This window comes from Scylla paramamosain, chromosome 27, assembly GCF_035594125.1.
Source record: "Scylla paramamosain isolate STU-SP2022 chromosome 27, ASM3559412v1, whole genome shotgun sequence".
Classification (NCBI taxonomy): Eukaryota; Metazoa; Arthropoda; class Malacostraca; order Decapoda; family Portunidae; genus Scylla; species Scylla paramamosain.
In genome coordinates, this window is record NC_087177.1 from 14666809 (window position 1) to 14694308 (window position 27500).

The 27500-nt window shown below is 44.0% G+C and overlaps 1 protein-coding gene across 6 annotated transcripts in view; it reads left to right on the forward strand.

Annotated features, from left to right (window-relative positions):
- LOC135114267 (ankyrin repeat and fibronectin type-III domain-containing protein 1-like) overlaps positions 1-27500 on the forward strand; it is a 283842-nt gene that overhangs the window by 146649 nt on the left and 109693 nt on the right. For all 6 annotated transcript variants that reach the window (XM_064030127.1, XM_064030128.1, XM_064030129.1 and 3 more), the window contains one exon: positions 13754-13831. In XM_064030127.1, coding sequence (XP_063886197.1) covers positions 13754-13831 — 78 coding nt within the window. The remainder of the gene's footprint in view (positions 1-13753; positions 13832-27500) is intronic.

A 27500-nucleotide genomic window follows, 5' to 3' on the forward strand; every position in this document is an offset into this window, starting at 1 on the left:
AAGTTAGAAGAAAAAATGCAATTTCTCTGCAGATTGTGCCGTGTATTGTACAGTAGCGGTTATTCTGAGACCAAATTTACCCCTTGAAAAGTACAAATGTACCACTGGTGGGGTACATGTACCCCAGGTTGGGAGCCCCTGTTCTAGGACCTGAGAGCTGAGATAGACGCTATTTATCCTTTGAAAATACTTGGATCCTTAAGAGAATGTTTTCAAAATATGGTCCAATCGGTCAAGAAATATCAGGCTAAACCAGCGTTACGTGCTTCCGTGTACTAAGTTTGCTTTCCTGGGCATCCACGAAATTTATTTCCATTTCCTATGATTGTAAAATACCACGGTATACCTGTATTGCATGTATTGTGTTGATGCACTAAGAGTTACTGCGCATGCGCGGCATGTACTCCCCGTGCAATTTATTTAAGCCTCATTTTTATTTCTTTCCCTTCTCCTCATAGTAATACCTCTTTATTTTTGTCTTACATAAGATGATTCAGTTGCTGATTATGATGAAAAATGGATCTCTGCGAGTTTTGCTCGTACCAGTAGGGGTCGGCATCTTAGTCTGGTAAAACAAATTCCTGCGAAGGTCGGCAGTGTGGGACGCTCTCGCCCGCTGCCCTGCCGAAGATAAATCAATTGTTCAGACTAATATTAAATAAGTTCTTGGAAAACTGTACGGCCAGAAGGCAAGTCACTGCGCATGTGTGGCTGGAATAGCCTTCTCTTCACTTCCACCCCTTGCTACACTCAACACACACAAACCAGAAGTGCCCTTGTCTCCCTCTTGAATTAAACGAATGGTTACAATCAATTTAGTATTTACGGAACTGATACCATATAGCAAGGGGACATTTTTTAAAGTTAATTTTACCTTCAGTATAATACATAACGGAAGCTTACTAGAGGAGGAGGAGGAGGAGGAGGAGGAGGAGGAGGAGGAGGAGAAACAGAAAACAAAAACATATTTAAATGAAGCACATAGAGATCTGTTGGTCCTTACAAGGTTGTTCGTGATAAATTATACTATCTAGTCTAATCATGAAGAAGAAAAAGAAGAAGAAGAAGGAGGAGGAAGAGGAAGAGGAGGAGGAGGAGGAGGAGGAGGAAGGAGAGGAGGAGGAGGAAGGGGAGAAAAAGGAGTTACGTAGAGTTTCATAGAAAAACAGGCCACAACAGGCCTAAGTCACGAGGTGACCTGACCTAGAACTACTAAGGTGATAGTAGAAGAAATTGACAGAAAAGCAGAAGGCTCTCTCCCCACCCTCCGCTCCCTCCGGCATAAACCGTACAGGAAAACAGGTCGGAAAGAAATACCTTACGAGGTTAGAGAAGAAAAAACCCGAAGGAAATTTTATAGGAAAAGAAAGAAAATAGGTGAAGTGAGGTGCCCCATTTCCTGAAGGCAAGGAAGTTAATCACCAACAAACAAACTTTGTTAGCCCCTGATTGCGGGCAAGGTATTTATTAAGACGGCGTTAAAAAGTCTCTACGGTGTTGCAGTCTATCACGTCTCGAGGAAGTCCATTCCATACATTTACTACCTGATGGAAATTTTTTTTTTTCTTTTTTTTTTTTATTCGTGAGAGTTGAAGGATTTCCCAACAATTTTGCAACCGTATCCTCGCGAGTAATTTGAAGAGTCTATCGTGAAATACTTACTGCAGTCCATGTTATCAATGCCTTTGATGATTTTAAACACCTGTATTAAGTCGCCTCTGTCTTCTTTGTGTTAATGGAAAAAAATTTAATTCTTTAAGACGCTCTTCGTATGATTTGTTTCTTAGGCTTGGTATCATTTTTGTTACTCTACGCTGAACTCTTTCTAATTTATCAATGTCTTTCTGGTAGTAGGGGCACCATGCTTGAACACAATATTCCAAGAGGGGACGGACTAAAGAGTTATACAAAGTGAGGATTGTATCCTTAGATTTATATTCAAAAAGATCTGCCGATTACTTTATTCGCTTTCTTTACGACTTCTGAACATTGTTGGCTAGGTTTTAAGCTACCCGATATTGTCACTCCTAAATCAATTTCGTTGTCAACGCTTTTTAAGTTTGGTGCCATTTAAAATATATCTTTGCTTTCTCGTTTCTATACCCTATGTGAAACACTTTGCACTTATCCGCATTAAAACTCATCTGCCAGGTTTGCCCCCACTCTGTCAATTTATCTAGATTTTTATGCATTTCTATTATTTGTTCGTTAGAGACTACGGAATTCGCAATTTTGGACTCATCAGCAAACTTCGATGTCATACTGGTAACACCCTCATCTATGTCGTTAATATAAACAAGGAAGAGAACAGGTCCTAAGACTGATCCCTGTGGTACCCCTCTGGTTACGTTAGTCTACTTGGATGCTTTTCCATTTATTACTACTCTTTGTTTACGGTTGTTTAGCCAGTTTTCAACCCATCGTAACACGTCGCCTTGGATACCGTGTGATTTTAGTTTAATCAGTAAGCGTTTGTGGGGGACTTTATCGTAGGCCTTTTGAAAATCAAGCTATATTATATCTACCGTTTTACTCTCGTCATACTGGTTCAAAATATCATAGAAGTCTAGGAGGTTCGTCAAACAAGAGCGTTTGTTGCGGAAGCCGTGTTGAGGAGGAGGTGATGAAGAAATTGGCAGGGACACGGAGTGATCGGGGAACTCTGGCGCAGTTTACTCAGTTTTAATGAATTGTTTGTATTGTTTGTTTTGTTTTCGTGTCTTTTATCCCCTTAACTTGTAGGTGCGTGCAGGCAGTCTCTCGTGGTGGTGCGAGGCGTGATGGGGCGGCCTGAGGGGCTGTGACGACTGCTGTGATTCGGGGCGGGGTAGGGCAGGCCAGGTGGGAGTGTAGGAGTGTCTCTTCCTTGGTGGCTTGTTAAGGAGGAGGAGGGAGAGGAGGAAATTTGCAAGTTTTTAGGTAATTGAACGCCCGCTTTGTTTACGAGGTGAGTGTAGCTTTGTTTATCCCAGGAAAAGACGGTGTTGTTCTTCCACTGCGTTCATGTCTTTCCTGTGTGTGTGTGTGTGTGTGTGTGTGTGTGTGTGTGTGTGTGTGTGTGTGTGTGTGTGTGTGTGTGTGTGAGTGTGTGTGTGTGTGTGTGTGTGTGTGTGTGTGTGTGTGTGTGTGTGTGTGTGTGGTGCTATAAACATATCCTGTGTATTTTCCTCGTAACGTTTACAACCCTAGCGGGACGTACGAGGCTTACTCAGTATATTCTTGCGAGCTCACCGTCAGACAGCCACACTCACTCCTTTGCTCTCCAAGTCCCAGCTCACCCTAAACTACACTTACTACTCACTGACTAAGCTCCAGTCAACTCCCTTCCAGTCGGCTCTCACCCTTAGGCACTCTCATTACCCTTCCAACTATCCTTTCAGACCGCCCTAAATCACACTTACTGCCTTCCGGTTCACACTAAGCTGGTCTGCTCGTCCATCCCATCTTGCGGCGCAATCAATGTCAACACAATTCACTCCAGACGACGCACTCAAACACACAATTCCCTGGTGGAGTTTGGTCTTCATTCAAGCTCGCTTTCCTCCTGAAGGCCGCGCCACGTCCTCCTGCGTGAAGTCAAGGGCCTCTGAGTGCTTATCGTAAGGCTGGAGTGAAAGGATGTACCGAAGTTGTATCTAAGAAGACTCTGGGAACGGGAATTGGCTAATGAGATAACGCAGGGTATGTTTTGCACGTCAGTCTTCATCAGAGTTTCAGTGCATCGCTTTACCGCTGGGAACGCAAGACCTGCTGTGTTTTCTTTACCCTGCCACAAGTTTGAGCACGACGTTCAGTATAATACAGAACTTTACTTTGTGCTCCTCCTAGGCATGGGGTAGTTAGAATGTGGAAAGGTCTTATATATTCTCCTCCTTACCCACGTCCCTACATTCCTTCCCACTTGCGTATGTTGAGGGAGGAGCGAGAAAGAGGAAGGGAGGGAGGAAGGAAGGGCAAGGAGGATGAGCGAGCGGTGTAGGGTCAGGTAGGGTTAGAAGTCGGATCAATAACCATGCGGTGGCTGCCTTACTTGTGATGCGGATTGACCTCTCACCTCGACGGCCTCCGGAGCCTCGTCCCACTACATAAAACATGAAGCCTGCCACCACTACCACCACCGCCACCCTGCCCGCGAACCCCTGCTGAGCTGACAACTCCCGCGACAACACGACGGTGGAGGCGGCGCGCGGACTGGCTGGTTCGCTGCCTCTCATTGACTTGACACGACTCATAGCGCGGTGACACGTCTCCCGTCACTTCTTTTCAGGGCGACCCTTGGACCTTGGCACGACTCCACTGTTCTTAAACACGGCTATTGCGCTGAGATGACACCTTGGTGAGCCGGACAGCGCCCTTCACCCTCTTCCTGGCGCACTTCTGACACGAGAGAGGAGTAGGATGAGAAATCAACTAAGGGTCACGGTCTTGAGAGTTTAACAGAGGAAGTGAAGCCAAGAGCACTGGATGCCTGACTGCGTTTCGTTAGATCCATAGTCGTACAGCCCACCTGCCTCTATTATACAGCTTACAAAGGGAGCACCAGTTTGGAGAATTTCATCCATCATCGTTATGGATATTCCGTGTTTATAAATATATTCCCCGACGTGATCGAAGGGAGAGAGAGAGAGAGAGAGAGAGAGAGAGAGAGAGAGAGAGAGAGAGAGAGAGAGAGAGAGAGAGAGAGGGATGAACTGATAACCATTCCCTTCCATCACCACAACCAACGGCACCTAAAATACAAAATAGAAAAAAAAGAAAACGAAAAGAGAGAAAAAAAAAATGAATGCGAAAGGGAGAGAGGGGAAGAGACAGACACCCAAAACAAATACACCAAAATACAACAGAGATAGGTATAGTAGAAAGAGAAACAGACCAGACCACTACCATCATCCCATTCTTCACATAGACGAAAGAATTATTATTCCCAAGCACCTCCTTAGAGACAGAGAGAAAGAAAAAAGATCCCGGAACGAAGGACACTGAACGAAAAAATGAGAGATAAAAAAAAAAACAGAAAAGGGGAGACAAGTGGCAGAACAAACACGTGAATAGAATAACAGTATGAGAGAGAAAAGAGAATATTTGTACAGAGGATGGAGGAGGATGAGGCAATACAGGGTGGTCCATTAATGTGTGTGTGTGTGTGTGTGTGTGTGTGTGTGTGTGTGTGTGTGTGTTTAGGATAATGAGCTCCGGGATTTATTCATTTTTTTCACTGCGCTCTCTCTCTCTCTCTCTCTCTCTCTCTCTCTCTCTCTCTCTCTCTCTCTCTCTCTCTCTCTCTCTCTCTCTCTCTCTCTCTCTCTCTCTCTCTCTCTCTCTCTGTGATTATCATTACACGCCTACAGTTACGTGTATGGCTTTCGTGTTTTATGGCGAGGCGTATAATTAAATCTTTTGAGAGAGAGAGAGAGAGAGAGAGAGAGAGAGAGAGAGAGAGATAAAGTGCAGTAAACTAGTAAACGTATAATGGTCTCTCCAACCTAGACATGTAGGTAGAATAGAAGTTTTAATTACATCGGGTGGTATTAAGTTGTCTCGTTAATTTTATTATGGATGTGGTGCGTTACGTCACCACCACCACCACCACCACCACCAGCATTATCTTAACCATTACCCCTCTCATTAACATTATCATTACCGCCCAACACCACTAACATAGGAAAGACTTGTGTTGTTGTTGTTGTTGTCGTTATGTTAATGGAAGTGGTAGTTGTAGCAGAAAGAAGAGGAGGAGGAGGAATACAATAGAATACAATGGGAGTCCAAGTAGCATCAGACCATAAGAACTTTACTGGGCTGTTTGGGTAATTATTCTACTCTATCAGTGGGAAAGGCAGGATAGCACAGAAGAAAGTTCCTCCCCCTCCACCCATCCCTTTAGCCGAAACTGGTTGGAAAAAGGAAATGGTACCATGTTGTATAGGAAAACAACATGGAATCTGAGACGAAAGTGAGAGAGATGAGGTCCACTTCTTCTACATACACTCCTAATACTTGTGTCATCAGATGAGGCGCTTCCTCTTCTTTGAAATTTCTATTCATTGAGATACATTAAACTAGATGACTATGATGATGGGGTGAGTTGTTCTGCAAGGACTCGATTCTTTTTACCATTACTGTGACGGAGTCAGTAGTAAGTCGCCGAGGAACAAGCCATCACTAAGGTCTCTTTAATCTTTAATCTTTGTTACATGATAATTGTTTCCCTTCCTTAGTGAAATATACACCCATCAGATGACAGAGACTACGGAGGCGGAATAGGAGGAGGAGTGTGAGGGGGAGGAGTAGGAGTTGGAACAGAAAATTCTCTCTCTCTCTCTCTCTCTCTCTCTCTCTCTCTCTCTCTCTCTCTCTCTCTCTCTCTCTCTCTCTCTCTCTCTCTCTCTCTCTCTCTCTTAGTACTTATCAATACTATAATAATATAAAACTCGTACAATTAAATAGCTACTCCACTTTCCACTGAATAGATTTTTTTTTTTTTTTTTTTTTGTTTAATAACCACCACTACCACCACCACCACTTTGCATAATAACACAAAGATCGCGTGTGGTGTCGACACCCTCTATAAATCACACAGCAAGTAAGTAATGCATTGTAAAATATGAACGCATGAACTTAAACGATTCCATGATCAACCTTTGAGAGTCAAGAGGGAATTATCATTATTAAACACTTCGTCACCAGCACCAACAGCATCAGCGCCTCCACCCAGTCCCAGCACGCCAGTAAGGCTTGTGAAACTCCTGCGTCATCGGCTTTAGGAGTTCATAGCTTATTGCAGCAACAAAACAGAATTACATTGCGCGCATGATACTCGTATAATGAGTGGGAGAGCTTACGTAGCGTGCCGGGCTGTTGCTTCAAGACATGGTGAGGGTTAACAGAGTGCTTTAAGAATATGATGAAGTAAGGAGATTACAAAAGGACAGTTGGGCTACGCAAGGCTAGTAAAAGTCAATAGCGAAGACTTATAGGCACAAAGAGGGGGTAGGGCGAACAGACAGACACTTGAACATTTTGATAGTTTCGTAAGTAAGTGTTCGCCAATCGCTTTATGAATGTGAGAAAGTAAGGAGATTGCAAAAAGACAATTAACTCACACGAGACGGGCAACAATCAAGTTTTTCTTTTAACGGCGAGTGCTTGTAAACACAGGCAGACAAGCCAAAAGACAGACACTTGATCTTATCGACAGCAGATGTTTAGATAGAAACACTGGCAGGTAGACACAGAGATAGATGAATAAATAAGAAACAGATAAATGTAGACACATATAGGCATGCAGACAGACAGACAAATATGTGCATGAATAAGTTATCATAAGTACACACTCATGCATGCAGAGAGGAAAAACATACAGACATGAACAGAAAACAGACACACAGGCAGAAGCAACCAGAATATGAACATACATGCAGACCTGCACATGAATACATTAATAACCACAAATTTAAATGTTAGATATAAAAATGAAGCAATAAATTAAACTAGGTAATAAAATGCTCAGTGTAATGAACGCAAATTAACGTTAATGATTGTAATTACACGGACGATCAAGCGCAACGCCACCGCCATCACTGCACTGAGCGTTGGTCCCACACTTGCTGGACTTCAGTGTGATGGCGGTACAACAACGTCACCTGGCACTATGGACCATATTCTGAAACACTTTTGCCCGCACCTCGACTACTTTCAAAAGGCTCTGCGTAGTTGAACTTATACGAGTTCTTCAGGGCGTTTTTTTTTATGGTTCTAGTGACAGATGAACAAGATTTTCTACATTATGAACAGAAGGAACACTCTTGAGAACCCGATCAGTCATTTCTGCTGCCTTTGAAAATAGTTGTTGAATACTCGCCCCGCGAACCTACAATACAGACCTTCCCTCCTTTCTTTCCCTCCTCAAAAGTCTTAATCCTTCACCTGATTCCTCTAATGAAAGCATGGATCACATGAAGATTAGACGTCCCACCCAACGTCATCTGGTGCTGTCATCCAAGACCCTTCAGCTTTCCTTTTTTTCCTGCCTTTCCTTCCTCGAAACTCGTAAGGATAACATTCAAGTAGAGTTCAGCACCATTAAGAAAAAAGACCCTGAAAACCTGACTAATTATCCCTATGACCTTAATAATAGGGGCTGTATTTTCAAGCATATCGCGGCCTTGTCTTGTCTACTTTTCTAACAGACTCTTGTGGAAGTTATTACATGTTTCAATTGTGTTTTCACGATTAGAGTGATAGTTTGACATTTTCACTAGCAAGACAGCTTATTTTTATTTATTTATTTATTTATTTATTTTATGATAACCATAGCTCTTTATTTACCTATTTTTGCACTACAGTCGCTTTACCCTTTGACTGCCAATTGGTACACCTTTCCCTAATTGCCAATCACTCTGAGACATTTTTACTTGTCCTACAGCCAAATGCATTCCTTAAACTGGGAAAAAATTGCAAAATGTATTTTTTTTATCGCTAACTTATTGTAGATAAAAATTCGCATTGCTTTTGTTACTGCTACTTTTTATTTATTTATTTATTTATTTATTTTTGCAGTGAAAGTTTTAAATATTACCATAGCCTTGAAAAAAATCGCTTATTCTTTTTTTTTTTTTTTTATGCGTCCATTGCAAAACTATATCTTACACTACCCACAATGTTAACCAGAGACGACTGTAGTAGCAGTAAAAGGATTAACAAAGACTCTACACCACCAATAAACAAAACATCCATAAGAACTCAATTAATAATTTCTGTGGCCATTCAAATGAGTTCATATGAGTATCCTGAGTGTTTCAAAATACATGACCTCCCCATTGCTTGAATCACACTCCCCGCCTCGCCTCACTTCAGGACTCCACCTTCCCACCTCCGCGGCCCCATAGGACTGGAGGCGCTAATATCAGGCTCGAGTTGGTTATTTTCCACTCATTTTGTCTCATCACGGCCACTCCCTCCTCTGACGTCACGCCCGCTCAAGCCTTCCTAAGTGAATTTTCTTTGTTACTGTTTTCTTATCCATGCTTTTCTTCTTTTCACTGACGATTTTTTTTCTTTTCTTTTTTTTCATTTTCGTGATGCGTTATTATCGTTTTTTTTTATCTATTTTTTTTCTCTTTCTCTCTTACTGGAGGCATATTTTTTCTTCTTTTCCTTTTTCATGACGTCTTTCATTATCTTGTTTGTCTTCCTTATTTTTCTCTTTGTGATTTTTTTCTTCGACATTGTTTTTTTCACCGATGGTTTTCTTCTTCCCTGCTGGAGACTTTTTTTTTCTTCTTATTATTTTTGTAAGTATTTTCTCTTTTCAATTTATCCACATTATAATTGCATTTCGACAGGTAGTTTTTTTTTTACTCATCACATTTTCTTCACTCTTTTTGTTTTTTATCCTTGGCAGAACTATAAACTTCTTTTATTTCCTTTATATCATCTCGTTGTCTTCTTTATTCCTTTACGCATAATTTATTTTCACTCTTCGTCTCTTTCTTCTATTTTCTCTTTTTTTTTCAGCGCCTCTCCTCGTGGCTCTTGATTTCTCTTGTGTCATCGCTTTCCCTCCCATCGGTCTCGTGGGATGTGCTTCCCGCGCCCCTCTGAACTCATTTACTCTTCATAATGTTTCCTCTCCTTCCTCTGCCCTTCCCTCGTTTTCATCTTGTAATATCCGCAGTCATAGCCGCTTCTACCCCTACTACTTTTACCTCCTTGGGGTGCGTGGCACTTTTATTGGTGTCTAGGAGGAGGAGGAAGAGGAGGAGAAGGAAAGATAGGACATTAAGACAAGTTGTATTATATAAAGATAAGAGTAGGAGCGATAAAAAATAAGAGACGAGTGCTACGATGAAGAACAAGAAAAACAAGACAACTTTACCAGAAATAAAACTGAGGCAGAAGAAAAAGTCGAAAAATAAGTAAATTAATAAAGCGGCGAACTCCCCTGAAAAAAAAAAAAAAAAAAAGACAAAATCCTTCATCTGCATTCCCGCAGAAGTAGCTGTCGGGAACACGGTGTCGGTGCCTAGGTCTCGTCTCGGTTACGTAAAAGGTGGGTAGGCGCCGCGACCTCAGTGTATGCAAGCCAGGTGGTGCGGATCAATATTCAGGTCTCGGCCAGCTGGCGAATGGGCCGCACTCACTCTGTCCAAACTCTTGAAAAAAAAAAAAAAAAAAAAAAAGGAAAAAAGAAAGAAAGAAAAGGGAAAAAAATATTCTACAAATATTCCTCAGCTCCTCATCCTCCTCTTTATCCTCGTCCTTGTCCTTCTCTACTACATTCATCCTTTGGTTATCCTCGTTCTCTTAGCATTTATCTCTTTTCCTTCGTCTTTCTTGTCCGCTCTCGTTTATTGTTTTTTTCTTCCCTCTCTCTCTCCTCATCATTCTCGTTCTCGTCCTTGTATATCACCTTTCCTTGGTTCTCCTTATCCTCCTTGTCCTTTTTCTCCTCATCCATCTGTTATCTTGTTTTTTTCTGTTCTTTCGTCTGTTTACTATATGTCTTATTATTCTTCTCTTCCTTTTCGCTCTCCTCTATTCTTCTCATTCCCTCATCCCTCATATCTTTGGTCTCCTAAACTCTTCTGTCCTTTCTCTCCTAACTCTCCTCTCCATTCTTATCCTTCTTCACTTTCTCTTACCCGTTCTTCTTCCATCGTCTCTTTTTTTTCTAATATCCCTCCTCCTCCTCCTCCTCCTCCTCCTCCTCCTCCTCCTCCTCCTCTCCCATCATTTTTATTCTCACACGGTCCTCTTTCTCATCCCTTATTTTCCCATCCTTCTCCTCCTCCTCTTCATCCTCGCCGTCCATCGTCTTTTAATTTCTCTACCCTGCGCTTATCAAGAAAGGTTCCGCTTATAAACTTCCTACGTGGGATTTTCTTGCTTGAATCTTCTTATTGCCTTAACTTTTTTTTTTCCATTTTTTATCATTTTATCCTTAGTGGGCTTAGCTTATGACCCAGTCAGGTGCGCGGCCAAGAGGGTAATATCCTTTAATCAATCCTGCTCCCTCTCTTCCTCTTCTTCTTCCTTTTCCTCTTCATCGTCCTTCCCCTCCTTCTCCTCCTCCTCCTCAAAATGCTGTTAGTAGGGGCGTAGTAAGATTTTTGCAGCTTTGTAATTGTTGTTATTTTTTTTTTTTGGGGGGGTGACTAAACAGATTGCTATTATTTAAGTTAGTACAGTGACATTGTTATTGTTATTATTACCATCATTGTTATCATAATCTTCAGCATCATTATCACTGTGGTACATTTTGCTTTGTTTACACTGCCTCTCTCTCTCCCCCTCTTTCCCTCATCCTTTCTGCCCCTCCCCCCCTCTCTGTATTTCTGCTCTCCCTCTCCCTCTCCCACTTGGTCTAAATTCGCCGCATTTCTCGTGCTCTTCATGCTTCCTCCTCGTTAAGCCAAAGTTAAATAGATCATTTGCGCTCACTGATGATGCATTGTGTGTGTGTGTGTGTGTGTGTGTGTGTGTGTGTGTGTGTGTGTTTAATTAGCATGTATTCTGTGTATGTCTGAGTCTGAAGATTCTTTGTTTGTGTGTGTGTGTGTGTGTGTGTGTGTGTGTGTGTGTGTGTGTGTTTGGTTTAAAATTTTCACGCCGTATTTTCTCTGTTCTCTTTATTGAGCGTCTATTAAGATTCTATTAGGACAGTGGAGTTTTTCAATCATTTCGTTAATTGTACGTCAATCATCTGATATTACCAAGAGAGGAAATAATTAACTTCATTGGATATTTTTATTGTCTTTTTTTTCTAATCATCATCGAAAATAATACATCTTAATTATCGCTACTCTCTTTTTCGCTTGTTTTACTCCTCCTCCTCCTCCTCCTCCTCCTCCTCCTCGTTCTCCCCCTCTTCCATAATTACCATCCTCATAAGCTGTACCACCGTCATAATTAACTTATCTTTCTAGTCTATTTTCGTACAGTTGAGTCAGTAATGCACACTGCACTCGTATGTTACTGACTCCTGTGCTGTGTTCCGTCGTGCAGGAAGATGACGCCTCTCTTCCTTCTCTCGAAAGCTTACATAATAAATACTCTGTCTTTTCCTGAAATGTTGCGAACTTCTTGATCACGAAAGAGACGAGGGCTCAGGGTTGCGGGAGGGTCTGTGTGTGGAAAATGGATGGCGTTTTATCGTGCTTCAAATGCAAGGGTTCTTATAACATGAATTATTTGTTTTGGGTATTAAATAACAATGCGAGGCCTGCGGTCAGGGTGGGTGGAGGAACACGCGCAGGCAACAGCTTATTGTGACTTCGTGACCGAAAAGTGATAAAGAATTATGATGCATGAGAGAAGGCTGTTCCGGCAGTGCACGTCTCAGACTCACGTGCGGCACTGCAGGTGACGCTTTCATTTAGTAATATCGGTGTTGTCTCCGCGGCGAGGAGGAAGCTCCTTCATTTAGTGGCCTGATAGACTAATCCTGAAACGCGGAAGTGCCGGAGTTGCTGACGCAGGTGGTGATGGAAGGAGGGCCCGAGCCTCGTGAATGTGTGTGTGCCGGCCGGGCCTCGGGAGGGGAGGAGGGGCTGGAGCAGGAACAAGTAAACGTCATGCTGGCGGCTGTCCGGAACACAAGTGGCGGTGTGAACCCTGCAGTTTTTTCGCGTGTGCAGTTGACATTGCATGTTGACGCGCCTGCCTAGGGTGAGGCGGCGGGCGCGGGGTGGCTCGCTGCGGTGATGAAATATTCACACGCATATGTAACTTGAAGACAGCGGGTCGGGACGGGGAGGTGGGGCTGGGTCTCAGTTTGCTTCCAGAAATATCTCCTCATACATTCCAAATCCCTGATGGGAGGGAGACCCTCGCCCCGCCCTAAACAACATGATACAAAGTATTAGCATCACGCTTCATGCTTGCAGCGCCGCCATCGTGCTGTCACGGCGGCACAGTACCATCACAACGCTCACCAGCTCCACGCAAAGCCACGCCGCATGCTCTCACTTTCACTCTGCCTACATACCGAATTCTACTGCTGCATTGTGCCACGCTCAGAGCACTCTCACTCTTCTCGTGCTTGCATACTTTCCACCAGTTTTGTTCGTCTGACTTCTTGCTTTAATGGATTTATTTAGTCATAAACTTATGTTTCTGTTCCATGTCAAGATTTGCTAATCTTTTTTGGTTTGAACATTTCTCCTGTGACAGTGTGCCATCTTAATCCCCACAGCCACGACATCAGCTGGCCTGCCTTTCTTCTTATTTATATCTTGGTGTTCTAACAATTTCTCTCTATACTTACTGTGTCCATGTCTTCCTCTTTGTTACTGATGATAAATCAGTTCAAATTTTTCTCCTTTTAATGAATACTATATTGCATTTTTTTTTTAAATATATACTCCATTTGCATTTTTATTCTTGCAATTATTGTTGGTCATCTATGTTGTGAAAGCCTCAGAGGTGAGCATGTGTTCACTACTTTAAAGCGCCCCCTCCCTCCCTTCTTTCCCCCCCCCCGCCCTCCATGAACCCCTCCCTCCACCAACATAATCTCACCATGCTCTGTCCACTCAAGCTCCCCAAAATCTGCCCCCTGACTCATTCCCAGCCCACGAGTGCCACACAGACCACCTCCTATAGCGGGTCCATGATAATCGCCCCTCCTACATTCCTCCCCAGTCCCTCCCGTCCCTCCCTCCCTCCACCTTGTTTAAAGACCGCTCCACCACCGCCCCTCCACCTCCTTGCTGGACCCACTAACCACTTCCACCCTCCACCTTCGGTACAGATGCTGGAGGCACGAGTCGTCACCAGGTGGTCCCGGCCGAATCTCCGGTCCGCCCGCTCCTTACCGTCACCACTTTTGGTAAGTGGCACCTCCTCCGCCAGCGCCATCCCGCACTGCACCTGCTTGTCCTGACAGTAGTAGTGGCTCCCTTCTTGGCACCGGTAGCGTTGGGGGGCCATGTAATTTCCGTGGCTCTGTGGCTAACTCGTTGTTGACTTTGTTAACTCACAGTTCGATAACTTTTTTTCACCGTAACAGCAGTAGGTATCGGGTCTGTAGGAATATGTACTGTTTCTTTTTATATTTTTCCTTGGTAGTGTTTGTATTGGCTTCCGCTGACCCGGATAGTTTCTGTGCACTAAACTGAGTGGTGTGGTGTGGTGTGGTGTGGTGTGGTGTGGTGTGGTGTTCCCGTAGCGGCCTCTGTATACCGTAGCTTGGCGATCTCTAGTGTGCTAAGGCATCTGTCTGTCTCTTTCTGTTTCTCTGTCTGTCTGTCTGTCTGTCTGTCCGTCTGTCTGTCCCTGTCTGCTGCTGCTTTATTGTTGCTCTTATTGTTATGCCTTGTTTGGCTTCCAGGTCATTGACATTGGAAGCAGATGTGTGTGTGTGTGTTTGTGTGTGTGTGTGTGTGTGTGTGTGTGTGTGTGTGTGTGTGTGTGTGTGTGTGTGTGTGTGTGTGTGTGTGTGTGTGTGTGTGTTTATTTTGTTTTCCACTTTTTATTACTTTGTGACTTCTGTTTCTTTTTTTTTTTACCCTTACAGGTTTTTTTTTATTATAATTTCTTCATCAACGACAAATTATGTAATATTTACTGAACCCTCAACTCACCCATTGTCCATCTATCCATCAGTCAATTATCAACATTATTTCATACCTTCTCAATCCCTTTTCAAATTGTCTATATTATCCTCCCTTATTATCGTCTTATTTTTTTCTCAGCGCGCTTCATATTTCCCATTGTTATTTTAAGCGCGGACTCTGCCTCCTTTAAACAACACGTGGAGAGCCTTTTGTTTAATGACCTTAAGCCAACATTTGACCTTATCGTGAAGCATTTGAAGGAAAAAGAATATGATGTAAGGAAAAGAGAATTTTAAAAGGACGAAGGGGAGAGTGAGGTTGAGAAGCAGGAGAAAGGAAAAAGAGGAGGAGGAGGAGGAGAAAGAGGAAGAAATGAAGAAGTGGAGTATAGAAAAAAATTAACGAAATGGCAAAAATGAGACGAAACAGCACAAAGGGTCAATGAGAGAGAGAGAGAGAGAGAGAGAGAGAGAGAGAGAGAGAGAGAGAGAGAGAGAGAGAGAGAGAGAGAGAGAGAGAGAGAATAGCTACCAGAGCAAGGAAAGAAAGAAACGACGAAAAAGAAAAGAGAGAAAATAAAGTGTAAAGAGAACAAGATGTGAAGGAGAGAAGCAGAAACGGAACAAGAAAGTAATGGTAAAATGAGAATGAAAAACTTCCTAATTTACCTGAACTAATAAACTAATGAACTATTAATTTCTCCATAAGGTTCTCAGCAGACAAGCGTCTCATCAATAGGAACACTAAGTCATACATGCATATTATACGTAACGTCGTCTTTTTCTAAGCATTAGTAGATCCGGGCACATTGATAAGGCGCCCACCACCTGAAGGTAGGTAACGGTGCGAAGAATATGTCATGCTGCCAAAACTCATGATATCTTGATTACAATTTTGAGCTAAAATACGACTAGGTTTAATGCAAAATATCCTGCACTGTATTCTTACCATTGCGAAATTACTCACTATATCGAATCCGAAGCTGTAATTTTGCCTCCTGAAGATTATGTAAACGCCGGATTTTGAACTGTGTTAAATCTAATCGTAATTTGATTAGATTTGGAAAGACCAGCACGAAGACTTTTATTGAACCGTCGCATGCCAGTCGAGTGTTTTTGTGGAATAATTTAACCGGAGCAGAAGCCAAGTGTGAGGGACAGTGGGACGTGCCTGTAATGAAGAGAGGAAGGCTGATTTGTGGGCGAGGTGAGCTATTATAGTCAGGGGCGCACGCGCGTGCGCTTGTGTGTGTGTGTGTGTGTGTGTGTGTGTGTGAGTGAGAGAGAGAGAGAGAGAGAGTGGGGGGGGTGATAGAAACGAATGTCACAAGTGAAATTAAGTTAGGAGTGTGGATATGTCACAGGTGCAGGAATGAAAGCCGGCTGAGTGTATGTCTGAAGATTCATTATGAGTAGACGTGAGTGAGACGTGAGATTGATACAGAGACGGAGGCCGAGACAGAGGGAGATAGAGGAGGAGACTAATTATATCAACAGGTCAAGACAGAACAAGGCCAAGCATTAAGTTACCGTAAGAGAAGAAATATGAAAACATTCTTCAAGTAGTTATTCTTAATTAGCATACCTTCCCTGATAGGAGTCCTGGAGCTGAGGCGAGTTCTGAGGTGCTGCAAGACTGACACGATGCACTGCGTGAAGGCTGTGACGGTGTGAAGGGAAATACAAGACACTGAGGCACCGTCACGTTGCGTAGCGGTTTTTCGTTCGTAGTCTTTCAGGGTATTATGAACGAATTGTTAATCTAAGTCCTAAGACAGTGCACCATGGACTTATGGAATAATGCCTCTTGATGATTAAACGATACATTGCTTTCGTCATCATATTAAAAACTGTGTCTAGACGGCGAGTGCGTCCCCGCCGTCCTATTAAACGGGAGCCTCTGAAGGACTGAAGAGGGAAAATTAATGAAATGTAAGAGAGGAAAGGGAAGGTAAATATTTGATGTGGCACGAGAGACGGGAGCGTTTAATTTCAGAATCGAGGACAGACACAGCAGTCTGACTGCCGACAGTAAGGAATTAAACATAAATCAGCCATGATAGAATGTTTGAGAGGATAAAGGATCGGCACAGAGTAAGGCAACGAAACACCAGCACAGCTCGCAGGGCAGAGAAATGAAACACGTAAATTAGCCACCTTAACAGGAGGCAAGTGTGAAGGTCAACGTGACCTTGTCCTGAAGAGTGACATGGACGTAAGTTCCCCCTGAAGCGTGCCGCCCTGCAACGCCTCTCCTCCCTTCACTGGCCTGGACATGTAGGAGCTGCGGTTCGGTTGTAAGTCAATGAAGATGGACGGCTCTGTATATCCTGCCTGTGATGAGGTCACCCCTGAGGGAAGCCCCTGACTACAGCAGTCTGCCGCCGCTGCTGCCGCTGGCTGGCTGCAGAGTAATAAAGGCATGTTGGGATGTTGACTCAGCTTAACTTGGACCAAACTATTACTGTCTAAGCCAGTGAACAGCACCAAACTTGTCCTCATCTTGACTTGTCCAAGTGCCGCCGGGCAAGGAGACACAGAGAAGACTAGCCCTGTATTGGGCCCCGACGCATCCACACACAATGCAATTTAATTAAATTCAATTGTTTATTGACCACAAAATCATAATAGTACATATGGCTCGTTAAAACAATCTTTATAACAACCACGGACAAAAATATATAAGACTTGGAAAACATGCGACTTATTTGTAGACCAACACAGAATATCTTATTATTATAAAAGTAGTGTAGCTCCTACACTTAAAACAAAAACATATCCTTAATTTGCAATTATATAAGCACATTAACATTAAAATTCAAACAAAAGCGCATTTTTCAATAAAACACAAACATCCAACATGAAACTGTTTTCACGAATCCTGTGCCCATACCATTAAATTAAAAACATTCCATAAACAAATTAAATTGACTAAACCACATCTAAATTACGAAGTCATAAAACTCATAAAACTCTAAAACAAAAGAGAAATAAAAGGTAAAACACATGAACACTAAAAGAAATATCAAACGAAAAAGTCAAATACATAAATAATAAAGGAAATATCGATTGAAAAAAGTAAAATACATAAACACTAACAGAAATGTCAAACGAAAAAAGTAAAATACAACATGAACACTAAAAGAACTATCAAACGGGTAAGAATCGACAAGGACTTGGGCAAAACTGAAGTTATCATACATTAAAAGAAAAGAAAACATGCCATCTGCAGGAAATGTAACATATCTATGTAAAACGTGACATAACAGTATACACTATCTTAGGTACGACAAACTGATCACGCATGTCCATCAGCTGCTTCCAAAATGAACACGGATATCATCAGTGAAGGGACAAGATTCTAATGCATGTAGTTCTGTTTGTACGCTCGCAAGGACACAGGCGCTCTTCCACGGGTAGACGCCCACGACTGCGCCTGTTCCATCTTCCACACTCAATTACCAATTTATATCCACTCAGCCTAAACTGGCTGTATGCAATTCTGTAATGTTCACTGACATTATTACCCCTCACGTAACATACATCGATAGTCATGTTAGGGTGCAGCAGCCGGTATGTAACACGCCTCGAGGACGTGGATTCATAAATAGAACGTTTCATGTAGTTAAGTCCTACTTCGCAATCATTTATGTTATCTGTGATCAGGCCTCGTACATCCCTACATGTCACAGTGTTTGTAGCAAGAACCAACTTTACTGCATGCACCCACGGATCATCTATCATATGTTGGCGTTCCTCCCACAAGCTTTGAAAGAATTGTCGTTGTTTACTAATAACTAAATACTTGAGTGGTGGTAAGCCAAATTCAGTGTAACAAATATCCGTACAGGTTGTCATACGAAAGCCGAGCAGTTGTTTTACAGCCCAGTTATATAATTTCTCTATCGGTTTCAGGTCCCCGTTGAGCCATGATTCGCAACCATACAGCACTGATGGCATTAGAGCAGCATTAAATGCCTCAAATTTCACTTGAAATGGAATAAATCTGTTTTTTTTTTTTTTTTTTTTTTTTTTTAAGAAAACACACAAATTTAAGTACGTGACACATCTTTGTTTCAGCGTGCGCAGCTACAGCTGACGACTATGTCCCGTCTGAAGTGAAAAGGTTATTCAGATACGTGTATCCATCACACCATTCTACTGCAATTTGATCAGTAATAAACGGAATCCTCTCCTCCGGCAAACAGTTCAAGGCACAACATTTAGTTTTCACATTATTGACACACATTCCATGACCCTTACAGTACTCATTTAACAGCGTTAACTTTCTCTGCATCCCCTGTCTCGTTGTTGATAAAAAAGACTGTATCGTCCATTAATACTGAGGTGTGCAACGATACGAGAAAACCGTCCACATCACACCCATTCTTAATCAGAGCAATAAGATCATTTACAAAGATAATGAATAACAAGCACGACGTTGGGGAGCCTTGCCTCACATCAATTGAAGCTGTCACAATAGCAGCACCAACTATACTATGGGTCACAGAATGCATGCTTACAAGTACTGCCAGCATTGCCGCACCACACCCGATTCTCTTCAGTATCCTAAATAATAGAGTTCTTGGGACGCGATCATATGCCATTGTAAAATCAACAAAAGTTACGAACAGTTTCAGTCTCTTCCTCCTGGCCATATCCATTACCAAGCGCAGCGTCACAATATGTTCAATGCAGCCTCTACCTTTTTGGCTACCAGCCACAGACACACACACACACACACACACACACACACACACACACACACACACACACACACACACACACACACACACACACACACACACACAGAGTCTCCCGTCCCCCAGCACCGCCCACCCCAGGCCTCCGTGGCAGGAAACGTGGAAGGGACGTGGTTTGGCGAAACTATTAAGGGAGCAGATGAACCGAAACAGGAATGAAGCTGTCGCCTACAGTGTCCCATTGTGCAGTACCAGTGGACCAGACAGCTACGGTATTGAGTCGCAGCGCCCTCACCTGCTACAGACAAGCTCGACAAGCGCCGCGTCACAGGTGTCCGTGCAAACTAAAATTCGGGGCGTGTTGGCACCTAGGGGATGACCTGACAGATATGAGTGATGAGGCGCCGCTCCTGCAGTGCAACGTAGGGAGTGAGTGTTGCGTCAGTGTGTTGCAGATGAGTCAGGGTGTGCCTCTCGTGCCCTGTGTTTGTCTGCGCTCTGCAACGCTACCGTCTTTTAAAGAACTATACTGTTTCAGCACATCGCGAAGAAAGTAACATATTGTGCTGCTGCATTATTAGGGCAGGTGAGTGGTATTGTGGTGGTGATAATAGGCGAGATAAAGTAGGAGAACTTTATTTTGCTCTGAAGGAACTTTAGAGAAAGTTGAGTTTCATCCCATGTATTTGTCACCACCACAATGCCATTCATAGTTTACTGCATTGTACTGCTGCATAATTTCTGATGTTTGTTCATTCTCACAACATATAGTTGTTTTACTGAGAGCCAGAAGACACGAAAGCCAGAGGCAGTCATTATCACAACTCTATTTTCTTTCCCCCGGATATCAAACACACGGTTAGCGATCTTTCATACAGCAAATAAAAATCGCCTAGGTACATGTCACGGAATTTATTTATGTGGTTGGTGCGATGTTCCCAATCTTTCCGTTCATGTTCTCGCGTGTCCTGAAATAAGTGGCTGGTGTTGATGCCTCGTAGTGAAGCAATGCCTTCCCCAGCCAAAGATAATTCTGCTGGCGCCGCTCATTTTACCACCGCGAATTCTCCTTGTCGAGTCCTTCGCCGCCTGCCATATTATTCATCAGCTTAAAATGGCTGACCCTCGCGTCCACAGAGTGAATTATCAGGGAGAGATTTGTGTGGTTTGTGAGACATTTATCATGGAAACTGCACCACTTTACATTAGGCGCGGCTTACCTGCAGCGGCCAAGCGAGAAGAATTTTTTGTTAACTAGAATGGAGGAGAGACGCACCTTGAACTATCTTAACGCAAACTAAAATGGAGGAGAGACGCACCTTGAACTATCTTAACGCAAATCTCCCTTCAATTTCTCCTCTCCAAAACATTTTCGAGCCTTTGTGTACCCGACCACTTCGGTGGCTAACTTTAATGTCCTCTAAGTGACAAACGTTTAAACTTTCAACTTTCGTTTTTTTCCTACTTTTTTTACCCGATGCTCTCTGTTCTATTATTTAAAGTGAGGAGACGGAATCCTGTCCTGGATACTCTTGCATTAGTGAGGTGGACAGAGGAGATGTGAATGTAAGTAGAAGGTTTTGTGGGACTCAGAACCTTGAGCACTGAGTCTTACCGAGGGCGGCGAGGCTTCAGGCCTTGTCGTGCGTCACTTGGAAGGTTTAGCTCAGATCACGACCCTTCACTGCTTTTATCTGGAGGTATAAAAGAAGAAGAAGTTTGACGAGTCTCTTATTGGACGTAAAACACAAGAGATAACACAAAGGCAAGAGAAGGATCGGTGGCGGCGGCAGAGATGGTGGTGATGGAGGCGCCTGTGAACACGAGGCAGTGAGATTCGCAATTGTATTGAAGAGGACTATTGACCAGGACAGACAACCATAACTGTAATAGCAGTGGCAATGTAGCCCCTAGTGATGCGTGATGCCTTTGTGTTGGCGTGTGACCCGCATCCACCTCATTGTGCGCGGTGCTCAAGATGCCATTGTCTTGTGGAGCACACCAGATGCTGGCCAACCTTTACTTAGCGTCCCATACACTGCCGCACCCCACCCACGATATTTCCATAGCAGTGCAGCACGAAGATTATAGCCTTATAGCCTTTTGTTTTTCTTCTTTTTTTTTACGTGGCAAGGAGACTAAGGACAAGAAAATTGAAAAAAGAAGCCTGCCTAACTTCCCTCTCCCAAGAAGTCAAAGAAAGAGGGAAAAATAGTTGGCCAATTTGGTTCCAGAGGTTTCTTGATGTTCCTCTTTTAAACACCGTGTATGTGGGAAGCAAAAGAAAAACACCAACAGGCAGAGAATTCCGGAGTTCACGGTGTTCTTGGATACCATGAATGAAAATATATGATTACATGGCATGATGATCAAATCTTTCTGCATACCTACACTTAAATGCATACAGGATTGATGTAACGAGATTGAAAATTACCAGAAGCATAAGGAAAAATAGCAACAGGCAGAGGGTTCCAGAGTTCACAGCGCTCTTGGACATCGTAAGTGAAAAATATTTGCACGATTTCATGGCCTGATAATCAATTTCTTCCGTTTACTTCCACCTTAATGGCTCCAGGACTTGATGCAACGAGATTGGAAATTAGAAGAAAAATACACACCAACCTCACGTCCACTGGAATAACATGGAAGAAAATATTTGCACCTGTCATATATTCGTTCCCTCTGGACACTCCCCCCCAAATGCCTCCGGAACCAGAAATGACGTGATTAAATACAGGAGAGAGAAAAATATTCAGACAGTCACTGGGATAACATGGAGGAGAATATTTATACCAACTACAATCGACTCCCAGTGGACTTTTCTTCCTAAATGCCTTGAGGATCAGAGATAACACGATTAAAATCCAGAAGAGAGAAAAAACAAACGTGACAGTTATTTGAATAATACTGACTAGAATATCTATACCATTTGCAATCGATTTCCACCGTTCTCTTCCTCCCAAATTCCTTGAGAATCAGAAAAAAATACGCGATTAAAATACAGAAGAGAGGAAAAAAACGTGACAATCATTGGAATAACACGGACGAGAATACCTATACCAGTCACAATCGATACCCACTGGACACTTCCTTCCAAATACCTCGGGATCAGAAATAACGCAATTAAATAGGCGGGGGTGGAAACACGAGCTGCAGCCGGCGATCTATACCAGTGGTCGTGGGTTCGTTAGGGTCGTGCCTGGCGTGCGTGACTCGTGGGGGCGCTAATGACTGCAGGAAACACCATGCGGAGGTAATTTATATACGAGGCGGCGTCTGCTCGGTGGCGGAGAGAGAGAAGAGAGAGAGAGAGAGAGAGTCGTGGGCCTGTTTTACCTGTGGTCCGGTTAGCTGCGGTCGAGGGGAGCGGCGGGCCCAGCGAACCGTCAGTAGTGGAGCGCCTTGGACTGTATCTCATGGCGGGGGATTAGCCAGCGGATGCCTGTGCAATTACTGGTTTAGTGGGAGGGCGTCTTGCGGGGAGGAAAGATCACATGGTGGGTTGCCTGGGAGGAAGGGAGCTGTAAGGCTAACAGGAGCAGGATCTATGGGAGAAAGGGAGGAAAGTACAGTTATGGGTTGTTTTGTGTTTAAAGGGTAGGAAATGGGATGATCAAGGGTCTGTTTCGGAGGGATGGGGGGAAGGGAAGAAGTGTGGCGTGGGGAGCGAGGAGCAGAAGGTTGAGAAAGAATGGGGATGGAGGAGGAGTCAAAGGTTATGTATGGGAATAACGTTAAAGTTCAACCACAGAATGTTTCCTTTATCACCCGTAAAATAGGATAAAATGTAACGGAGCAAAGGATCAGCATGCAAACATTCTGCGGCCTGGACATGCACGCAGCTGTCCTGGGAAACAGATGCACATTTCCTTCATGCGTGCTGTCAGTGTGGAGGGAAGGCGGCAGAAGGAGGGATGGCGCTCTGCTGTCTGGGAATAATGTTCGTGATGTCAAGGAAGTTCTGCAGCAAAATTTGTCCTCGCTGCAGCACCGTCCTCGCCCAGACCTCGTGTCAACCTTGGAAAAGTCAGAAAGAAAAATTATATTGGGTTTTCCTTTTCGTCTTGCCGACGGCTGTGCAGGCTGGAACTAAAAGTCCTGGAAAAGGAGGAAGAAAAATAGCGACCATTGTAAATGTCGGAGCCAAGTTGAGATAAAAACGTAAAAGGAAGCCTACGTTGAATGATGATGGTGTGGAGTGTGCCTCGGGGGACTCGGTGCCTGCTGCCAGCGTCATGACGGGTCCCCGGAGAGCTGACCGTGCCCTTGACAGTGCAGGCTGACGGTAGATGAGACAGGAGGTGGAGGAAAGGTGTTAAGAAAAAGTTAGTAGACTCTGAAAATCTGTTACAATATCCAAAAGCCAGGCAGTGTTTGTGTGAACCTTGACTGAGGTGCCTAACTCTTGCCACGCCCTTCTCTTCACTGGAGCTTGGAGATCACGGACTGGGCTTAATGAAGGGTCCAAGCCGCCCTTCTTCATCCCCCTCTTCATCACGCAAACTCCCGTTCCCGTGGCGTCAAGACGAGTGTGACACGACTTTCAACTTTACAGGACGTGGAGAGTTACACCACCAGACCTACGAATAATAGCGTGGACCACATTTCCGCACAGCCTCCGTCGCAGTAATGTCAAGGGAAAGATCTTGTCCGAGGGAGGGTAAATAAAGTTAACACACAAAGCATCTGACGTCGGGAGACGGGCAGTCAGACAGACGGACAGTTCGCCAAGACGTGGCAGTAACTTTTATACGGAAACTTGGTTCATCCTGATCGCATTTGCCGTGGACGAGGCAGACAGAGGGCGAGTACTGGAAAGGTCGCAGGTTCAAGATTGCACTGGATGCCTCGGAACTTTATGATGTTCGATTCTGCTTGTGTTTTGATGCTTGCCCGTGTATGTATGCGTGCGTGCGTGTCTGCGTGGAGGTGACTCGGAGTGAAATTAATGAAACTCCAGGATCACTCGTGGTATTTTTAAACTGAAATAGCGAAAGAAAAATATGATGAAATCTCTCTCCAAAACTTGCTTGATTGGCGGCACCACGTTGAGGCCGCGTGAGGGGCGTCCATCTCCAAGGGGACTCAAGAAAATCTTCATGAAATTGTGCATAAAATTTTTGTTTTGGCTTTGGTATTCCCGTCACAACCCGCCGTCTATCCTCTCCTCTCCCTTACGGTTCCTGTTGCCTGGGAACATTTTCCGTCACTTAGAAAGCATCGTATCATTTATTCATGCATATGTAGATGAGAATATAAAATCATCCTCCATAGTAGAAAATATAATAGTACAACTTCTTCAACTATTCGAAGTCGAAATGTAAGCTGTTACTACTACTACTGCCATTACTACTACTACTACTACTACTACTACTACTACTACTACTACTACTACTACTACTACTACTACCACCACTACAACTACTACTACTTACTATACATAGCATGACATCAAAGCGGCACGTACTCGTTCTGCGCCACGGTCTCGTCGTAATGCCGTAACCATATTCATCGTGGCGGGTTTCTGCCAGCGGTGTCTCTATTCCACCCAGGGACCATGTTCTGAAATACTTCTGGCCGCAGCTCCACTGCTTTCAAAGGCTTTAGTTGAAGTGACACGGGTCTTTAAGGATATTTTTTTTACGATTCTAGTGACAGCTTAGCAAGATTTCTACATTATTAACAGGAGAAATACCCTTGAGAACCCGACTGATCATCTCTGTGGCCTTTGAAAATAGTCATGGTGAGAGAGCAAAGCGTTTCAGGATACAGATTCAGGATACAACCGAACACTCTAACACCTTTCTTTCCTACAGTGAGTGAGCGGCGCGCCAGTTTCCCACACCTGCCTCCCTCGTCTCCTTCCCCGCCTCTTGTGTCACCTTCGCTTTATAACCCCCACAGCCTATTACTTATCCTGCATCTCCTCTTTCCTCAACACAGACCCGTGACGCGTTTTCTTTCATTACCCGCGCACCCGATACACTCCTACGACATCTATCACTCTCGTCTAACCAAGCAGGCGTTCCATCTCCTCCCTGACATTCCCATCACGGCCTCGGTCTCACGTTCCCTACATCTCACTTCACTCCTTTCGTTTCGTCATCATTTTGCTGATTTGATTTGTGTATTGGTGTGTGTGTGTGTGTGTGTGTCTGTGTGTGTGTGTCTCGCCTCCGTCATGTGTCGCCCCACTTGCCACCCTCCGTCGCCCGGTTGCTGCCGCCGCCCCTGCCGTCCCTCCTCGCCTCCCTCCCCCCTCTTTAATATCATCTCCCGCACGTGAGAGGAATACCTGGAATTTTCCCCCTCCATCCATCCCCTCAGTGTGAATTAAAATATTACTTTATAACAACATTTCACCTCTCTCCTCCCTTCCCTCCTGCTCTCTCACTACTTTCTCGATACCCTCCTCTCTCCCTTACCTTTCCCTTCTATAGCCATCCGCCCATCCTGTTTCCCCGTCTCTGTCTGACCCATTCATCAGATTGAGAACCGTGCGAGGTAATCTTAATGGCCAGCGTGTTTTCTTTTAAGTATTCGGCGCGTGGAGTGAAGCGGACATTGAGCAAAGGCGATCGTGGTAATGTGAAGATAAATTTGTTGGCTGCAATGTTGTAAATATTATGAATGGGTTGGATAGGGGGAAGATTTTACGCGCAGTGGTAAGGAAGAGAGACTAATGAAGACAAGGGATGTTGGAAATGTGTATATAATGTTCTTTGCACGTTTCTCTCTCTCTCTCTCTCTCTCTCTCTCTCTCTCTCTCTCTCTCTCTCTCTCTCTCTCTCTCTCTCTCTCTCTCTCTCTCTCTCTCTCTCTCTCTCTCTCTCTCTCTCTCTCTCTCTCTGTGCCCTCAAGTCAAACACAAACCTTCACGACCCCCAGATACCGTCATACGTCCTTCTTACTCGCTGAAAATACGTAACTCCATCTGTCACTTGGAAGGGGAGGGCGAAGGGAAGGCTGGTGGATTATCACCTTTAACCCATAAAACACTGTACCTGAAAACTTACCCTGAGCTTAAGATGAATGACCCACCGGCTATGTAACTCAATAAGTCTTGGAAGATTCCTTCTTTCACACAAACACATTGATTCACGCAAACATTTAATTCTCCCAGTGCATTATACGACCTGTTATTCGTCTCGGTGCGAGGGATGAAAGTTGGAATCCTCGCAAGGGAGGCGATGCAGAGCGTTTATTTGAATCCCGATTAAGGGTGAGTACGTTCCGCGGGCCGTGAATAACCCTCAGGAGCGTCTTTAAGCGAAGATGTGCCTGCATTGTCTGCGCCTCGCCTCACCTTGTACCAGGAAACCCTTAGAGTGGAGCGGGAAGTCATCAAAGGCATATGTTTCACCTGTGGGACGCGGCGGCGGGCTCCCCAACATGAGGAAACTGCTGCAAGAAGGAAGGAGGAAGGAGCCTCGTGCCTACATTTCCTCTAGACAGCAGTATAATGGTTTAGTCACCGCTCCCACCTCCTTCACTTCCATCCACGCCTGCCGGTGACGTGCGTGACGAAGATTTATCTTATGGGGAGTGCAAAAAGTGCGTGAGGTATTTTATCATCGGGATTTTGCTTTACGCCCTGGATGGCTTATAGAAAAGAACTGAAACTATAACAACTATGTGAGGAAGAAGATGAGGACATGCTTGCAATAGGGCAGATACTTATTTGATAACAGAAACATGCTGGAGAGCCAAACTTTGCAATACTTCGCAAGGAAAAAAACAAATAAAAAAAGAAAATGGATGAAGGAAATTAAATCTAAGAGAGTCAAGTTACAAAAAGCCAAAGTCCGGGCAACACTTGGGAAAGAATAAGGCAGGAGGAGAAACAACTTCATCGCATTCCATCAGTTACTTATGAGGATGAAGTGCAACAAAGTTCTCTCCGCTTATAAACCAGACGATCGTGGTCATTGTGGGATTTAATCGCGACACGTGGCAACATTTTGGTGGCGGCGGCGTGGAGGGACTGGCTGCCAGACTTCCAGGGCGCGGAGTTTCAGCAGGAATGCAAACAAACAGTCGTGACGCGTGATGATGAAACGAGCGAGAAAATGTTGTTTGTTAAGCTGTTTCCACTTCCAGGATGAGGTTTGTTGGTGTGACGAGAAGAGGATGACGAGTTCTAACATTTCTCTGACGCTGCAGATAATGTCACGGGAGATTTTTGCAAGACACGCTACAAGACTGAGGATTTATGCTTGCTGGTCCTCAACATTTTGTAA